Raw genomic sequence first — 19,789 nt, 5'->3', positions numbered from 1 at the left:
TCTCCATTTTATAGATAAGGAAAATGAAATTTAGGTATGTTAGACTCTCTGCCCAAAGTCACAGTTACACCAACAAGGAAATGGTAGAGCTGAGATTTGAACACAGGTCTATTTAGCTGGGAACACTGAGCTCTGCTGAATCACTGCATTAGAGAATAGTATCTCTAGTTTAAATTCCTGCCTCTCTTTGGAAGGTCTCCATGATACAGCCAATCAATCTTATTTAACTTCCTTTCACATTTCAAATATCTTTCTCGTTATCTCCTGTGCATTGACCTTTTTACTTCAATTAAATTGTAAGCTCCAGAGACTATGCATTATTCTTGTCTTAATTTCTATGAAGGTCTAGTACTGTGGAGGGCACACAATAAAACTCCGTGAATAATTGATAACGTCTCTGGCACAGTTCTCGGCACATATGCATGCTTAATCAGTGGTCACGACGATTATTATTTATTATTACTCGAGGGGCTGATGCATCAAGTGAAGTTCTAACAGAAAACCAGAAAATTCTGATGTCTACCTCAATCCTAAGAACTTGTTGCTTGCCTTCCTTATGACCCAGAATTGTGGTTTCTCAGGCCAAGTTAGTCATTTTAATTACATCCCACCCTTTCTGCGAAGCTGTATCAACTATAACATCAACCAGTAGCAACACTTTCTCCACAATTAGCGCTCTCTTTAAATTGGGAGCGCTTTGGAGGAGAAAAAAAAAAAAATGGAAGAGTTGTAATCGTTTTGAGACGGATGATCATCGTGCTTGCTGTCTATCCACGGCTGGAACTCCATTTAACCTTACGGAAGTTTACTATAAGTGCCTGCTCAAGGATTCCTGGCTCAAGTTTCTGATGTGCACGGTCTCGGCCCATCAGGCATCTCCCTGTCCTGTCATCCCTCCTTCCCGTCTCCGCCTCCGCGGAATTGCCCCAGATCCCGCAGCAGCAGAAGCAGCAGCAGCTGCTGCAGGAAAGTCTCTCCATCCCGCTTTGCGGAGTGAGACGCACTTCCCCAGACGCAGGGAATCCGGCGGCTTTCGGACCCCGCGGTCCAGGCTGCAAAGGCCCGCGGCCCGCCCCGCCCCAGGGAACGCCGTCGCGTCGCGTTACGTCACGCGCTGCCGGAAGTGCAGCTGCGTGCACGGCGGGGGCGCGTCTCCGGACGGCTCCGCGTGCGGTTCCGCGTGCAGCTGCCCGGGCAGCGCGGGAAGCGGCCCAGCGCTTCGTGGTCGCCTCCGCCGCCGAGGTGGTGTGTCTCCCCGCGCGGGCCCCCGGAGCGCGGCGTCATGGAGGTGGTGGAGGCCGCCGCCGCTCAGCTGCAAACCCTGAAATTCGGTGGCGCCGGCGTCGGGGTTGACCAAGGTCTGGCCGTGCCGGCTCCGGACCCCGCTCCGGTCGCAGCGCCGCGGGCGGACGAGGGGGCCCCGGACCTTGCGGGGGAGCAGCCGCCTCAGCTCGCCCCGCCGTCGCTCCCGGAGCCGCCTCCCGGAGGGATCAGCCTGGAGACGTCGGACTCCGACTCGGACTCCGACTCGGACAGGTCGGGCGCCCGGCGGTCCGGGGAGCGGGAGGGCCCGGGGAGCCGGGGCGCGTTCCTCGCCGCCCCCTGTGGATCACGCTGGGGGCCTGAGCGTCGCCGTCAGGGCCCCTCGTCCCCGAAGTCTGGGGGTCTTGTGTACACCGTATCGTTTTCAGCTAGAATATAGGAAACCTGCGGATACAGAGTTGTTCCCGTGACCAGTCGTGTGGCGTGTCCTTGGTGGTTGTAGCTTATAGTTTGGGGCAGAGCCGACTTTTCCCCATCCAGTTGAGTGGGTGCGCTTGCATGTGGAGCCGGATAAATGGAGCGTCAGGTGAAGGGTTTTATGTGTTTACAAGTTGGGTCCCGGCAGTTTTGTTCGTAGAAGCCTTGTGGTGAGGAATTGTTAATGAAGTTAGCGAAACATTGTTATTTTACTATCACTGCAGGCTCTCCGTAGGTTTTATGAGGCTCCTCCCCCCTCCCTCGCGGTGTCTTTTAAATATGAAAGTTTTGTGGAGGGAGGGGACTTCGGCGTGACGTTACTACATCACGCTGCACGTCGTCTACAAGTGTTTGTGTCTTGTGCGACGCTGTACCGGTGAACAAAATAGATCCTACCCCTGCCCTGCATTATGCTGAGAGGGACGAAAAATAAAAGTAAACATACCAATCAGCCAATGAGCTGGTGAAAATTACCACGAAGGAACAAGCTAGGCACTGAGAAAGTAATAGGAGAACCCAACCCGGTCGGACCCTCTGGCCATGATAAAGTTTTAATTCTAAGTGGTGGAGAAACTACTGAAGAATTTTTGAGCAGATAATTGACATGCTCAGGTTAACGTTCTGATGTTTTGCTCTGTGGAGAAGGAATTGAACTGGGCTCCAGAGTGAAAGCAGAATGGGCAGGGTTAGTGTGGAAGCAGCTGGAAAGATGTGCCTTTAGTCCACGACGTGACCATGTTTGGATTGAATATTTTGACATCTCCCTGATCAGGGTCGCTAGTAGATGTCGTAGTGGCCGAGTCAGAGAGGCATCAGTTGGGTGGATGGTGGTGCTGTTTACTGGGATGGGGGCTGTAGACCCATAGGAATGTTAACTTCGGACAGTTAATTGGAGGTTTCCCTCACAACAAATTGGAGATGTCAGGTAAGCAGTAGGATGGTGAGTTTAGAGTTCAGAGGACAATTCTGGTATGGAGATGTAAATTCGAACATCAAATTACAGATAAAACTTACTTGGACTTTTTATTATGGATGTTTTCAAACTCATACAAAGTACAGAGAGTAGTACAATGAATGCACATATACTCATCACCAAACTTGACACTTTCCAATATTTTGCTAACTTTGTTTTATCTAACATTTCTAACTTGTTTTTTTTTTTTTTTAACCTGGTAGTGTTAAGTTTCAGACAGCATGCCACCTTACCTGTAAATTCTTTACTATTCATCTCTGATGAAATACTTTTTACATAACCACCATGTCATTTTCAATCATAGTAAAATGAATCCTAACTCCTTAATATCACCTAATACACACTCTGTATTCAGATTTTTCTAGCAGAATAGGAGTCACGTTTACCAGTTTTATCATTGACTGAGAATGCAATAGCTTGACATGATTCCAAGGTTACTACCTCTGGTGACTGCATTGAGGACTAAACAATGAAATAAAAGTAGAAGCTCGAAGACAGAAGCAGATTTAGTAAGGAGAATGCACTTTTTTCTTGCAACTTGTGAGTGTGAGACATGTATAGGTCATTCATACCACAGTTGCTGGTAAGCAGCCAGAGATGAGGAGAGGAGCCTGGGGATATCAAGGCTGAAGATTTGGGAGTCATCTGCACATTGGTAATGATTGAGCTCATCGGAGTGGATGAGGTTACCCATGGAAAGGGTACCAGAGAAAGAAGAGAACATGAGGACGGGACTCTTAGGAACAGTACATACAAGGAGCTGAAGTGGGTACCAGCAAACAACTTAAGAGGAGAGTCACTGGCCCTGAGAATTGCCGCGGAAGTCGAGAGCTAAAGGAGATTTCAGAGAGCAGTGTTCAGCATGGTTAGTAACTTTGACTCAGAGTTTCCAAATTGAAGACTTGAGAAGAAACTCTCTTGGCCTAGTTGTGATTTGGTCTTTGGTGACTAATAAGAGAGGTGCCTTTCCCAGAATTCTGTTCTGTCAGTGATTTGTCACATGCTTAATTATATTCAGACTGTTGCATGACACGTGAGACAATTGTAATAAGAGGGTTTGGGTTATAGCAGGAATTTTGTGATCAGAGGATTAAAGACTGCTTTCCAGATACCATAGTCAGTTTCGAAATGCTAAGCTTTTGAACAGCAGCCATAAACATCTAGTAAAGTAGATATTTCCTAGTTGAATAATCGTATTTTGATACCCTCATAATAATGCTTTTGTACTGTTCTCAATGTTTTCTTCTCTACAGTGAAACAGATTCCGATAGTTCAAGCTCCTCTTCTTCCTCATCCTCCTCCTCATCGTCTTCGTCTCCTATATCCCTCCCTGCAGTGCTGTCGGATGGAGACGATGATTTACAAGTTGAGAAGGAAAATAAGAATTTTCCTCTTAAAACAAAAGATGAGTTACTTCTTAGTGTAAGTACTCAGATTTGTTACTGAACTTAATTTGCATGTTCTAAAATATTTTATGGTACCAGTATTGATCTCATTTGGCTTATATCTGCTCCATAAATTTGAATACCTTTCTCAGCTTTTATTGGTCATACCTTTGCCATGCCTTGGCTTTCTTAAGTAAAAGAAAGTATTGATCTGAATAATTTCTCAGGTTGCTTCCAATGCTAACATTTGATAGTTGTGCTGGGCATCCAGTTTGGCTTGCTGCTTTTCATTTTATAATCTTCCCTAAAGAGTGTAAAGATTTTTTATTTTTTGGTCTACAACTCAGAAAATTTTGCTCAGTAGCAATTGAAATTATTTTTTTCATCGACTGCATTTAGAGAAATAGTGAAATTAGATCGGTTGCACTTTTGAGGATTTATATTTACTTGAAGTTTTTGCAGTGTTTTCATTATTACAGTTGGAAAAAACTTGTTTATTGTGGATTGGTATTGACATTTGATAGGTTTGGTCTATAAATTTTAACTCCTGCGTGGTTATTTCCTTCTAAGCTGTTACTAGGAGGTTGATGGTAGTCTGGTTGAATGAAACCTTATGATCCAAGAGGAAAGTCTTCTCAGGATTTCACAGGATATTGCCACATGTTTATTCTCCCCACTCCCACGTGTACTTTAGTTACTATTAAAGCTTTTAAAAACCTTAATGATCACTAACTGTAATGATATAGTACTTAAATCAATGAAGTAGTAAAGCAAGATTTGAAAAAAATTTTTAAAGCTTAGAGTCATTCAGGCACTTTTTCATGACTGTATTCAATCGATATTATTTCCTTTTTCTCTACTTGTAATAAGAAATTTCCTATCTCACTTAACACCTCATGTATTGAGAACCCTTGGATTTGTATGCAAATTCGTCATTGATTTATATTTTCCTGCTATAGACATTGATCTCTCTCAGTGGTCTTTTTACACAAAGGCTCTCCCAACTTATGACTATTTTCTGAAAGTATTGGGAAATTTGATCTTTTCCCTGTATCTTGATCACCTTTCTATTTAAGTTCTCTCTTAGAGTATAAGAATCAACAAATAAAGGACCACAGTACTTTGATTTATGTATGTGTTTCATTTTCTTATTTATCTTACTAGATCTGAATTTTTCCCTTGGAATTTAGTGCAAAATATTAGGCAATATACTTAGGTATTTTTCTGGATAGAGTGCTCATATTTTCATCAGAAAGTCAAAAAGGATCTATGTCCATAGAGGCCAGGAACCACGTTCTTGAGGACTGAGTTCAGACCTGATCTTCGCGGTTCCCTTAGTGCCCAGCAGAGGCTTTTCGGGTGTTGGGTTCTCAGTCAACGGTAATATGTGACTGTAGAATGGGTGAGTGAACAGGCATCTTACATTCACCCACTTTTAAACTATTACAGCACACCTGCCATATGCCAAGTGCTGTAAACAAGACCCATCCCCTTTCTGCTCTCATAGTACCTACTGGAGAGACAGAGATAGTAAATGAAGCAGAGACAAATACAGTCAATTGCTGGAAGTGCTGTTGAATTGTGAGTGTATGCTTGGCTCATATCAGAAGATTGCATTTTTGCTGGGAAAGTATGTTAGCTTTTAAAACTTGTAATACTGTGCTGCTCTGTTCCTTTTTGTGCCAGTTCTGAAGGATCTTTGGGAAGGATGGAAGGGGCAATTATAGTCTTTATTTTTAAATTTTGGATTCTTAACTAGCTGTTTACTTTATATTTTCCCGATTAGGAAATAAATGTACTAGAAGTTCCTAGTCTTTTAGGCCACTGTGGTGCCAGAGCTAGGTGCAGGAATGAGTTCTCTGGTCTGCCCTAAATCTTTTTGACTTAGGGTCTGAAAGAGTGTCTGAGGACTCCTTCAGAACTTCAGCTCTGAAGTTCAAGGGAAGGGAATGACTCGACCCTGAACACCAAGGATGGTGTGGCTACAGGTACTCAGTATCTTTAGGACTCTGCTCCTTCTCTGTTGCTCAGTAGGTGTTTCTGCGCGGGGCTGGCGGCTTGGCCACTGATACTCCTGTATGAAAGCCACGGCGAGAACTTGTGCTGGTTTACCGGGGGCTCGGTACTCAGGCCTGAACAAATACTTGAGTGTAGTGAGATGGGTATTGGGATTGCCTGGACCTGAGTTACCTAGTCACTGCTGCTCTTGTGGAGAGTGTGTAGGAAAGTGTGTGCTTGAGAGAAGGCACACGGGCGAGTGGGAGGGCAGGAGCGTGTGAGAGCCAGGTGACAGAAAGGAAGCGTGAAAGCGTGTGGGCTTTGAAGAGGGCGGGGGCTGGGTGGGTGTTTTCAGCCCCATGCAAACCGCAAGGAATGGGTTCTCGGTCACAGGAAAGGGAGGCTTAGAACACTTCAGACGGAGTTGCTGTTCGTCAGTAATAGTGTTTATCTTCTGTGGCGGGGAAGAGGGAAATGATAATACTTGGGAGCAGTTAATCACATGACTTACATTGGACTCTCGTGGCTGCAACAGAGACCCTCAGATTGCATCAAGAGGAGGGGGATCTGTTGGAAACTTACTTGGATAGGAAAGCCGTCGGGAACCAAGCTAGCTCTTGTGGATGGCCGTGCTGTTTCTTTTGTTCTCTTCTTGGGACTCTCATTGTTCTGAGTGTCACATTACTGTTTCCTGACTCACTTCTTCTGTTTACCTGTAGATTCATCTTTTTAATTCTAGCTTACACATGCATTTCTTTTCTTGTTCCTGGCTGTACATTTGCTGTCTTCTACTTTAAACTTCTCCACGAACTGGCTATTAGTGCCATGTTCTTTCCTGACTTTTGGGACAGTCCTGTGACTTAGCTTAGATTTCTCTCTTTTCGGAAGATGACAGTCCGCGCTTCTTGGGAAGCATCCCCTCCTTTGTTACAACTAGCTCTGGCTGGTATTGAACGTGCCATTTGTTCAGGTCTACTGGTGTGTGTCGTCTTAGGCGGCAGGGGTTGTGCAGCGCAACTGTTTGCTCTGTGCAGTCTGTTAATTTAATTTCCTAATGAAATTCTGAAGAAGATGAGGGAAATATTCTGTGTTGCCTTTGCCAAAAGGCAAACATAAATTAAAATGGGCCAAGCAGTTAATACCAGTTCCAGAGTTTGTGCTGGATCGTTGAGATCTTTAGAACATAGACGTGCCCAGTTTAGCCCGGTTTTATGTCCTACCTCTTTATGAAGTATCTCATATTCTAGGCTCTTTGCTATTGTTGTTCAGGCATGCCGAGCTTAATTTTTACCTCCATTTAGCCTGTTTGTCAAACAGGAATGTTGCCTTCCTGGGTCTAGCTTTTTAAATCTTTTCCATTGTTGCAAAGTTAGGTCCTGGTGATCTACCTACTAGCTATTGCGGATCTCTCATTGTAAGAATGTGGGAGCTACAGTGAGGCAACCTCGAGATTGTTCTTTTAGAATTAAACAGTTGCTTTTTAAAAAAAATTTTAATTTATTTTATTTATTTTACTTTTGGCTGCGTTGGGTCTTCGTTGCTGCATGCAGGCTTTCTCTAGTTGCGGTGAGCGGGGGCTCTTCGTTGTGGTATGCGGGCTTCTCACTGCAGTGGCTTCTCTTGTTGCGGAGTGCTGGCTCCAGGTGCGCGGGCTTCAGTAGTTGTGGCACGCGGGCTCTAGAGTGCAGGCTCAGTAGTTGTGGCACTAGAATTAAACAGTTGCAACAATCCCTTGGGATGACAAGATGTGGTTATAACTTGTTTTAAAAAAAGATGACAGGAAGAGGAAAAATGAGGGATTGGTCAGCCGTAGAGGCATTGGAAAGGAGAATAGTCTTAATTGGCTCTTTTCTTAATGTCACAATTATGTAATATATGACTTAAAGTTAACCAAGTGGAATCATTCTTTTAAAACATAAACCCTTTAATGCTGAGGAGGTTTGTATTAATATATAACCTACAGTAAATGTAAAGCAGCATGCATATTACAGTTTTGGAACTACATTAAACCACATAGGGTTTGTTCAGTGTTTCAATGAATTGGAAAATTAGGTTCTATTTGAAGAACTTTCTCATCAATTTATGCTCTCAACTGTTCTTTCGAATAAATCTGGTGTAATTAAAATTTAGAATCATAAGGACATTTATGGGATTGGGACATTGAAAAGTCTTAATCAGAGATGAATTGTATAAATTAGTGCCTATTGAAAACCTGAAGTTTTTACATAATACTTTAAAATTATGATCACAGTGCTTTTGGGGATAAAACATGGATAATACCGCAATATAGATAACGTGTATTTATACATGTAATATAACGTGACCAAGAAAAAAACTTAATGCTTGTAGGCAGTTCTTGGTAAATTTACCTTCATAAGTTAGAGACTGCCTATATTATACTGTATATTGTATACAGTATGTTGTATATATACCATATATATACACAATATATGGTATGTAATTTATAATATACAGTATATAGGCAATATACAAATGCAGTATATGTGTATGTACAATATACAGTATAATATAGGTAACATACAAATGCAATATAATTAGGTTGACCCTTGTAGTTGTAGTTAGGGTGAGTACACTTTTTCTCTTTCTGATTCTGGCAGTGCAGACCCTTATCCTAACATGAGGATATGGACATACGTGGCCCACCTCAAGTGGTCAGAAGTTACAGTGGATTATTTCACAGTTTTTGACTTCCCACCATCTTGAAATTGTATTGCACCTTGTTCTACAGTTAATAATCGTTGATTGAATGTGGTGTTTTCAGGGCCCAACTTGGTTTATGAGTTTTGTCCTAAATGCAGGCCTTGTTCAACTTCAGCTTTTTACGACTTTAGTATATCTGGAATTATTATATCGTATCTTAGAATACTGATGGCACTTATTAACATTCTCAAAATACCTGATATTTAAGAAATGGCTTATATACTTGAAAGGAGATAGGTTTTCATTAATACTTGGTGCTTTTTAAAAACAGTGCTCAGATTTTTTAAAAAATTAAGATTTTTGTGCTTCATTGCACAAAGTTATTTCAGTAAAGCTTGTATGAAGCACAAATAATCCTGAATACTGATTTATTCAGTAGAGTATCCATATATACCCTGTGTACGTACATGTATGTGATCATTATTGCACAGAAACATTCCATTTATTAGCTTTCTCCATCCCCAGTAGATTTAACAAGTGAGTTGTGATTGTTTTAGAGAATAAAGACAACTGTCTGTAAAGAAGACTCCACCTAGAGAGTGAGCATACACAGTTGGCTGAAAGCAGAGTAACAACGGAGTTAATGACGGAAAGCCCAGTGAATTGTGCCAGGTACAGGAAGCCGAAGGACCGAGTGGAATGGGAGGTGACTTGCAGTGCCGTGGTCAGGGAAGGCATCGTGGCTGGACCTTAGATCGAAAGGTGGATAGGATCTCCATAGAGACGGACAGGTGAGCGGAATAGGAAATTTCCCAGTGAAAGGACCAGTCTGTCGCAGCAGAGTTGTGTCCCCAGTGTTGGTTACGTTGTAGGGGCTCAGGGAAAGTTTCTTTGTTCACTCATCATCCATGGGAATGTTGTCAATTCTAAAATGGACACTTTTTAACCTTTTCACACTTCTGAAAAGTTGGGACTAATAATTGATGGCAGTGATTAGCTTCACAGTTTTTTGGCAGTGCTTTTAATTTTGTGGTACATAAAGTCAGTGTCTCAGATTCTGTGAGGTATGGACTCCTCAGTTAACATCAAAGATAATGCTTAGGGTTATATTCATCGTTGAAGGTTTTTTCTTATGGAGATGGATTATGATTTTATTTTACTTTTATATTTATGCCAGTTAACTTTCGAGAGTATTCTTATGAGCTTTGTTTTTGTGACAGTAATTTTAGAGAAAGATGGGATGAGAACATTGTAGTTTCTTAAAAAAAGGAGAATATAAAGACATTTCAAAGAAGTGTTCACTTTCAACTTTAGGTGAAAATATTTAATGGGCTAATGTGAATCTAGTGTCATGTATGATAGGGTAATTGATGAGGGCAAATTAATGCTTGTTGGTGATGGCTAAAGGAGTAGCTGAGTTCCATGGAATGTCGTAAAAGTACTTTCCCTGGAGAAGTTGATGAATTCGACTAAATGTTATATGAGGTCCTAGTTGACTCACAGTGTAGAGACCTAATCCATTCTTCTTTCCAATATGTTTTACCAGCTATAGGAAAAAAAGTTTCCAATCATGGCTCTCAGTACTTCAGAGATTGGATCCTACTTTCCAACCATATCTGAAAAGTGAAGGCTCACCTAATAGCATCAGGTAATTGGCCTCCACATGCATGTCCTCTATTCTTGGGTAACATGAGAAAGTGGTCAGATAACTTCCTTCCACTTTCCTCACTTTTTAAAGTTCTCCCCAAACTGGCACCAAAAGGATTTGTTGCCATTTGGAATGTTTGGTTCCTTTCCCACTTTCTGCTGCCCTTTTTCTGTATTTGTGAGTGAAAACCCAAATCAAGGTTCTTTAGGTAATTTTACCTCAAAAGATCATAAATTACTGATTTTTTTCCCCTACCCCAATGATAAGTCTTCATAGAACTAGGGAAGTCAAGACCATTGTAAGGTATGACTGTCTTCTCAGAGGGCCTTTTTTTTTTAAAATAGCAGTTTGTGACTTTTTTTTTTTTTTTTTTAATTTATTTTTGGCTGTGTTGGGTCTTCGTTTCTGTGCGAGGGCTTTCTCTAGTTGCGGCAAGCGGGGGCCACTCTTCATCGCGGTGTGCGGGCCTCTCACTATCATGGCCTCCCTTGTTGCGGAGCACAGGCTCCAGACACGCAGGCTCAGTAGTTGTGGCTCACGGGCCTAGTTGCTCCGCGGCATGTGGGATCTTCCCAGACCAGGGCTCGAACCCGTGTCCCCTGCATTGGCAGGCAGATTCTCAACCACTGCGCCACCAGGGAAGCCCTCGGAGAGCCATCTTTGACCCGTTAGCTCCTTCCGTTATTGTGCTGGAAGTTTTAGGCACCGTTTTTTGACTGGTGTGTCTACAGTTTAATTTTTAATAGGATGGATTTTTAATGTTCAGTGCTTCTCATTTGAATATTTTGTTTAACTGAGCAACCATGTAGACCATAAAGATGTCCGAGAATCAGAATATAATCATATTCTTCTGATAGACAATGGTTGATCTTTCACGCCTGCTTGAGAAGTGTGGTTAGGACCTTGCATTTCTTTAATGCCATAGCTGTGAGCATCTGTTCTCCAGAATCAGAGTAACTTTGTTCAAGTCTGGTGTGTAATTTCTGTATTAATGTTCTGTCTTTTTGATTGCATGCTGTTAAACATTTTTTAAAATTGTATTGTTAATCACTCGTATGAATTATTCAGAACTTTTTTTGCTTAGTTTCTCACTATTTATAGATAAGAAGCCTGAAGTAGTGAGTGGAGAGGAGCAGATCCAGAACTAGCATCAGGTGGATTCCAGTCAGCTCTGTTTTTAGTCACTGTTGTGGAGGCCTGCTTAGCAACACTGGAATTTGATCATTTGAACTTCCTGAGTATTTGGTTTCTGAATAACATAGGATAATTTGTCATGGTAAAGGATGATTCTGTCGTCTAATTTACGCTTTCCTACATTGCTGTAAGAAACCCTACATTGCCTTTTAAGAAAGCCTTTGACTTGGAGGTGTAGAGTGTGTTAGAGTAGAGGATTGGATTTCTTTAGTATGTTGAATTTCAGGAGTTCATTTGCCAAATGCTGTGACTTTTTTTTCTTTGCCTGGTGATGCGAGTAAAATACTTTTCTTCCTTTCCTTGTCTGCTCTTTGTTGTTACATTTGTCATTACATGTAGACATTTTGAATAAATATATCCATGAAAACTATTTTTACTCTTTGATTTTGGATCAATAAAGATAATATTAATTTTACTTAAATGAGTGCATAGATATTTATATCTAGTTGCAGACACTGTACATCCAAAACAGGTTGTTGGTGTCTTTTTAATTTTGGAAAATAACAAATAACAATGATGACGACAGATTTATCACACACCTTCATTTCTGCCAGTGGAGTATTCAGGTTAGCATTAAGACCTAATATGGTGCGTGATGTTATAACATGCTCTTAAATTTATACTTGTACTAATGGCCGAAAATAGATTGGTCCTCCTCTACCTGGGTATATATTTAGTAATGGAGGGCTCTTTGATTGTGTGAGAGTGTAAAGCAGTGCTGTGCAGTAGATCTTCCTGCAGCGATGGAAATGTCCTACAGTGACCCTGTCTTCATACCATAGCTACAGAGCACTCACTTGCATGTGGCCAGTATGACTGAAGACTGCAGTGTAAATTTTATTTAATTTTAATTAATTAAATTTAAATAATCAAATGTAATTAGTGTCTTGTATTGGATAAGCAGAATAGAAGGAGGCTTTTCTACTCGCTCATTAATCTTTCCATGGGGGTTGTAGGTAAACTCGGCTCATTCTTTAATCTTCCTCGCCGGCTGTAAATAGCCTTCTAGTCTTTTGTTTTCATTGCACTTGATTTTGTTTATATGACGAAGAAGGGTCCCGATGTCCCTCATCAGCTCTTCCTTCAGTTGTTTAGTGTGTCGTTGCGCCTCTTATTTCTGATTCTTTATATCCTCTGTACTGTCAAGGCAGTAGTGTCCTTGAACATGTGTTCTGGCCCCTTTTCTTGGTTATTGGAGCGTGTCTGTGTTTCTCCTCGTTTCTGTCACGCGTACACATCCTCCCTCCGCTCGTGGAAAAGCAGAGTGCTTGATTTTTGGTTGAAGGAGATGATGAGGCAGAGCAGATTCATTCATTATCTTACCGGGGCAGCTTCTGTGTTATCAGGGGGCCAGGTGTTAGTCTAATGGCTGTAGTAATGTTTGCCGCTGCAAAGCTGAGGTATCTGTGCGTCAGTCCTGGGCAGTGAAGCTGAATTGGAAGCCTGCCTTTTTTACTTTGTTTTTGAGAAGGTCGGGTTGAGGTCCTTTTCACTCCTTGAGGATTCTCTTTTGAATTTCAAGAATTGTGTTTTCATTACCTGATTTCTGCTCTGACTGAAAAAGTCTGCGACCTCTTCTGAGATTTTTGTTTAGCTTGGACTGATGAGCTAAGCCGATTCGTTTAATAAATTTATACCGAGCACCTACTATGTTATGTGCTAGTCATTGTTCCTGCTATAGCAACAAGCAAGGCAGACCTGGTACCTAGCTGTTGATGGATTTATTGTCTAGTTAGGGAAAGACTTTAAGCAGGTAAACAAATAGTATGTTAGACAGTAATGTATTTACAAGAGCGCAAAGCCACAGGATAATTTGGTGAGGAGTGACTAGGCTTGGTGGTGGTGCAGTTCTTTAGATTAGTACTTCTTTAGATTAGTAGATAAGGTAACTTGTGACATCTACATATCACGACCAGATCTTGTATTAATGGTCTGACATTGCAGTCCAGAAACTTTTCCTTTGAACCTTCTAAAGTTCTGCCTTCAAACCTGCCAAAAATCTTCATGGAAAGCACATCCCTTGGATGAATTGTTGAGGGAGTTTGGGAGACGTTTTTCCCCCCCTTTATCCTTCTTCTCTCCTAGCATGCTCGTTTAAGAGGAACTAATATCTCTTTTCTCCCTTCATTCAGTCCCCAAAATGCTATTTCCAAAGCAAATATACTGCTTGACTTAACTGGACCTTCAAAGGCTCCAGGACAGGCTCTTAACCTGGAATTATACAAGGCTGGTTTTACTTCTTGATCTCCACCTGGAATTGTACTAGGCTGATTTCATTTTCTCTTAACAAGTTATATGTATAATATTTGGTTCTTTATATACCTTTTGTGTTCTGCAGAGCATTTGGTATAGAGACATCAGGCATTATCACTTTTATAGGTAGGGTCTTTTACCATCAAGAAGCAATTTGATGCCTTCATTGGCCTTTTTTAGGAATCTCAGAAAACTATGCATGCATTCCCACGTTACAGAGTACTGGGGTCGCTGAATTGGAATTAGAAGTGTGGTGTCTGTGTTCTAAGTTTTGGTTCTACATGAGATCAGAGATCCTCCCAATTTGTAGGCAAAACTTTTTGTTCTGTTAATACATAGGTTTGAAACAGGGTAGTAACAGGAGTTAAGGGAGCCTCCCAGACTGTGTTTTGACCACAGGTGTGAGACCCTGCCTCACTACAGATATTCTGGCTTTGTTTACCTTCACTTGTCTCCCTTCATGCTGGATGTCTCATAGATGTCTTTAGAGCAGGACATCAGGACTCCATTAGACCCTGTAGTCTGACCTGCTCAACTTACAGTAAATTATGTGGTGGTGATATCAAAAGATGATGAAGGGGCATTTGGTAAAGTTCAGCAGTCATTTCTGATTAAAAAAAAACAAACACACACAAATAGGAATAGGTGAATACTTTTCTTAATCTTATAAAAAGTTCCAATCAAATTGCATTTTTATGCTTAACATTTGAAACATTCCTAATAGTCAGACATCATGCTCACTGTCATCACCACTGAATTGTGGTCATACCAACCAGTGTCATTTGAAAAATGCGATATACTAATATTGAAAAGGAGGAGGGGGACTTATTTTTTTTGAAAATATGGTAGTACAGTGAATACACAAGAAAATCACTAGACATAAATTTCAGCATGGTGTTTTCTTGTGTTCAGACAATTTTAAAATGTGAAACTAGAGAAGCGATGAAAGTATCAGTGAATTTTAAAAGTCATCTTAGTATAGGGAAGGTCTTTCTAAATGTGACACGAGTTTTAAAATCGAAAAAATGAAAAGATTGATGTATTTGGTGTAGTCAAATGCCAGAGTTTAGTAAACAATTTAAATGCTAAAAAACATGGTGAGAGGTAAGGGAGTGGATATTTGCTACGTAGTTGATAAAGAGCAAATTTTCTTTTTTTTTTTTTTGGAAAGGAAAGTTTGCTTTACTCTGGAGGCTGGCAACCTGGGAGGGGGAGGGTGGACTCATGTCCAAAGGCCGACTCCCCCCACCAAAAATCAATGGGCAAGAGCTTTTACGGGGGCGTTTCAGGGATGTACAGGCAGAGGGAGGGGCTACATGCAGAAACAGCACAGTCAGCTCTGACGGTCATCTTGAAATTGGTCACTGGTGGTCTCATCAGCGTCATCTTGATTGTTTTAAGTACAGTTAGTCTTCAGTTCCAGGGTCGGTTTGTTTCCATTTCTTCAGGCCAGTTCTCAGAATTGTGACAGCGTATGTCATGGCTACAATCTGTTCATCATGTAGTTAACTTCTTCCAGCTGGCGGGGGCGGGTTTCAGTGTCTATAAAACAGCTCAAAGGACATGGCTCAGAATATTATCTACAGCCCTTGAGGAGGAACTGAAGCTCCTTGACTTTGCTCAATGACTATTTTTTTTTTTTTAAACATCTTTATTGAAGTATAATTGCCTTACAATGGTGTGTTAGCTTCTGCTTTATAACAAAGTGAATCAGTTATACACATACAATATGTTCCCATATCTCTTCCCTCTTGCATCTCCCTCCCTCCCACCCTCCCCATCCCACCCCTCTAGGTGGTCACAAAGCACCGAGCTGATCTCCCTGTGCTATGCGGCTGCTTCCCACTAGCTATCTATTTTACATTTGGTAGTGTATATATGTCCATGACACTCTCTTACCCTGTCACATCTCACCCCTCCCCCTCCCCATATCCTCAAGTCCATTCTCTAGTAGGTCTGTGTCTTTATTCCCGTCTTGCCACTAGGTTCTTCATGGCTTTTTTTTTTTTTTCCTTAGATTCCGTATATATGTGTTAGCATACTGTATTTGTTTTTCTCTTTCTGACTTACTTCACTCTGTATGACAGACTCTAACTCCATCCACCTCATTACAAATACCTCCATTTCATTTCTTTTTATGGCTGAGTAATATTCCATTGTATATATGTGCCACATCCTCTTTATCCATTCATCTGTCGATGGACACTTAGGTTGCTTCCATGTCCTGGCTATTGTAAATAGAGCTGCAATGAACATTTTGGTACATGACTCTTTTTGAACTATGGTTTTCTCAGGGTATATGCCCAGTAGTGGGATTGCTGGGTCGTATGGTAGTTCTATTTGTAGATTTTTAAGGAACCTCCATACTGTTCTCCATAGTGGCTGTATCAATTTACATTCCCACCAACAGTGCAAGAGTGTTACCTTTCCTCCACACCCTCTCCAGCATTTATTGTTTCTAGATTTTTTGATGATGGCCATTCTGATCGGTGTGAGATGATATCTCATTGTAGTTTTGATTTGCATTTCTCTAATGATTAATGATGTTGAGCATTCTTTCGTGTGTCTGTTGGCCATCTGTATATCTTCTTTGGAGAAATGTCTATTTAGGTCTTCTGCCCATTTTTGGATTGGGTTGTTGGTTTTTTTGTTATTGAGCTGCTTGTAAATCTTGGAGATTAATCCTTTGTCAGTTGCTTCATTTGCAAATATTTTCTCCCATTCTGAGGGTTGTCTTTTGGTCTTGTTTATGGTTTCCTTTGCTGTGCAAAAGCTTTTAAGTTTCATTAGGTCCCATTTGTTTATTTGTGTTCTTATTTCCATTTCTCTGGGAGCTGGGTCAAAAAGAATCTTGCTGTGATGTATGTCATAGAGTGTTCTGCCTATGTTTTCCTCTAAGAGTTTGATAGTGTCTGGCCTTACATTTAGGTCTTTAATCCATTTTGAGTTTATTTTTGTGCATGGTGTCAGGGAGTGTTCTAATTTCATACTTTTACATGTATCTGTCCAATTTTCCCAGCACCACTTATTGAAGAGGCTGTCTTTTCTCCACTGTATATTCTTGCCTCCTTTATCAAAGATAAGGTGACCATATGTGTGTGGGTTTATCTCTGGGCTTTCTATCCTGTTCCATTGATCTCTATTTCTGTTTTAGTGCCAGTACCAAACTGCCTTGATTACTGTAGCTTTGTAATATAGTCTGAAGTCAGGGAGCCTGATTCCCCCAGCTCCATTTTTCGTTCTCAAGATTGCTTTGGCTATTCGGGGTCTTTTGTGTTTCCATACAAATTGTGAAATTTTTTGTTCTAGTTCTGTGAAAAATGCCAGTGGTAGTTTGATAGGGATTGCATTGAATCTGTAGATTGCTTTGGGTAGTAGAGTCATTTTCACAATGTTGATTCTTCCAATCCAGGAACATGGTATATCTCTCCATCTAGAGCAAATTTTCTTAAAAACCCAAAGTTTTCTTATAAATTGATAAAAAGATAAACCTTCCAAAAGAAATGTGTATAAAGTATACAAGCAATTCATAAACACACTCAGGTAGCCAGGAAACATGTCTTCCTGATTAATGAAGAAATTCAAATTAAGGCAAGATACTGTTTTAGACCTATCAGATGGGCAAAGATTTAAAGTTTGCTTCTCAGTGATGGCAAGGATGTAGGAAAATCTCTCATATATCATTCATGGAAGTGTGAATTGATGTAACCTTTTTGAAAAGAAATTTAGCAGTTTCTGTCAAAATTAAAAATGTTTATACCTTTGGATCTAGCAGTTCCACTCAGAAGAATTTATCATAGGAGTTACACAAAGATATGTTTTAAAGAATGTTCATTGTATCATTTTGTGTAATGATAAAAATTAAAACTGCAGATAAGTGTTGTATCAGGTGATTGGTATACTAATTATAGGACATCTATACAGTGGAACACTGTAAGAGTGTTTAAATAAAATAGATACTTATGTTTTGGTGTAGAAAGATGTGGAAGATATAATAGATAAAAAGGATAGCTTATATTACAATGTGGGTATTTTAGTTAAGTGAAACATATCAAAGTTAAATGTTAAGTTTGTGTCCGTCTAGTAAGTGTATTTGAAAGACTGTTAACAGCTATCTATGGAGAGGAATTGGAAGGTTGAAAGGAATAGGGTGCGGGGAATTTTTGCTTTTTACTTCGTATCCTTCTATACTACTTCAGTTTTTATTTTTAAAAAAACAGGGACATGTATAACTTTTGTACTTGAAAGTTAAAAAAGATCAAAATAGTACCAGAGTTTAGGTTTGTACCAAAACATAATTATATTGCATGGGCCTTAAATTCCTCCTAATAGAACACACAAAACAAGGAGCCTTCCATTTTGTGGTCAAATGGCATTTATTTATTTGAGAATAGTGCTGATTTTGTGTCCTAAGTGTTAACGGCATACAATCTGCCCTCCTGCCCAGTTCAGAGGTTTTCATAAAAGATCTAACAGCACATCCTCTTTTCTTCCTTTCCTCTGCCTGCACAGTCCTGGCTTTACTTAACCAGCGGGCTTTATCGCAGTCCAGAAGGAAGGAAAGTTGTTGCTCTAGACCTTACTATAATTTGGTGAGGCAGCGGGGCAGATTTCATCACTGTGCTGCTGCCTTAGAAGATGCCATTCGCCTCTTGTAGGAGGTGCCACTCCCGGAGCCAGCGTCCTTGTGAGATGCCTGTCACATTGCCCTCTATCATTAAAGCCTCCTGCCTGCAGCCCCCAGCATTATAGTCCTCCAGTCTCATATTTCATAGGGTGCGGGGTTTCTTTAGCTAAGAACTTCTTAAACAAGGCTGTTCCATGCCACATTGACCAGTTTGTTCTAACAACTGAACTCCCTTCTCTATTCTGATACACACATGGGGCATTTTCAAACCATGGCTTTGCCAAGAAAAGGCTTTTCATATTTAATATCATAAAATGACAAGCGGTCGTCCTCTCCTTAAAAGTACTCAGGAAAATTCCGACATATAAAACACAATCACTTCCTTCAACACACAGGCCAGGCTAACCAGACAGAGGTACGTCTTCTGCATTGAGTTGGCTGAGACCCTTCCTGTGGCTTTTCATAACTACTCCTTGATCGGCAGGTCGCATCCGCAGAAGAAAGTTATGCTTTCGCTCTGGTTAAGTGGTTTTGTTAAAAACCTTGATTTGAGTTCCCATAGAGGAAGATGATTACCCAAGATATGCTCATCTGCAATGCACTGTATAATTGAGGTTTTCCTGTCTTTTCTAACATTTCTCCAAAAGTTACCTTTTTTCTCTCAAACTTAACCCCAACATGCCATTAATCAGATCTTTGCACTTTCAAGCCCTTCTTAAGGAAAAACTTCCTTCGAAGAGTCAGTTGTGATCGTTTAGCAAAGGTGAAGAATAGAAAGCTCTGTTTATTTAGTTGAAAGCCTAAGGTCTGCTTTATTCTTAGATTTCTCTTCAAGTTCATCTCTACTTCAGTATCTAGTTTCTGTAGCAGCTGACATTCAGTTAGCAGCTGGGTCAGAAAAGAGAAATCTTTAGATGTAAAAAAAATTTGGTTTTTAACCTAGACAGGGAAGATAATCAGGCAACACCTTCACAACTTTTTGGACTGAAGCTTACATTCTGTTTCCAGGAATTCTGTATTTTTTCTTGAAGAGGCCAGAAATTCATCTCTTTCACACAGCCCCAGAAAAGTTAGCTGTTTCTCTGTTCAGATGTTTAATCACAGTCAAATTAATTAACCAACCACATTAAGGCAGCTCAGAGAACTCTCCTTCTGTGGAGAAACTGGAAATATTTCTCTTCGAATGGAATGTCTCTGGGAGTTATTATGTGAGTTGTCTCTTTTCTTTACCTTGGATTCCTTAACAGCAGTTTTTGGGGGTAGGGGGAGGGTGGTTTCTTGTTCAAGTATGATTAGAAAAATCTAGAATG

At 40.7% G+C, this 19,789-nt stretch overlaps 1 protein-coding gene across 1 annotated transcript in view; it reads left to right on the top strand.

Annotated features, from left to right (window-relative positions):
• Nucleotides 1-1,143: 1,143 nt before the first annotated feature.
• NAF1 (nuclear assembly factor 1 ribonucleoprotein) overlaps nucleotides 1,144-19,789 on the top strand; it is a 40,772-nt gene continuing 22,126 nt past the window's right edge. The window contains exons 1-2 of the mRNA XM_068542032.1: nucleotides 1,144-1,536; nucleotides 3,967-4,135. Coding sequence (XP_068398133.1) covers nucleotides 1,283-1,536; nucleotides 3,967-4,135 — 423 coding nt within the window. The 5' untranslated portion in view covers nucleotides 1,144-1,282. The remainder of the gene's footprint in view (nucleotides 1,537-3,966; nucleotides 4,136-19,789) is intronic.

Source organism: Eschrichtius robustus, chromosome 4 (assembly GCF_028021215.1).
Source record: "Eschrichtius robustus isolate mEscRob2 chromosome 4, mEscRob2.pri, whole genome shotgun sequence".
Lineage (NCBI taxonomy): Eukaryota > Metazoa > Chordata > Mammalia > Artiodactyla > Eschrichtiidae > Eschrichtius > Eschrichtius robustus.
Note: the sequence above shows the minus strand (reverse complement) of the source record. Positions and strands in the feature narration are given on the sequence as shown.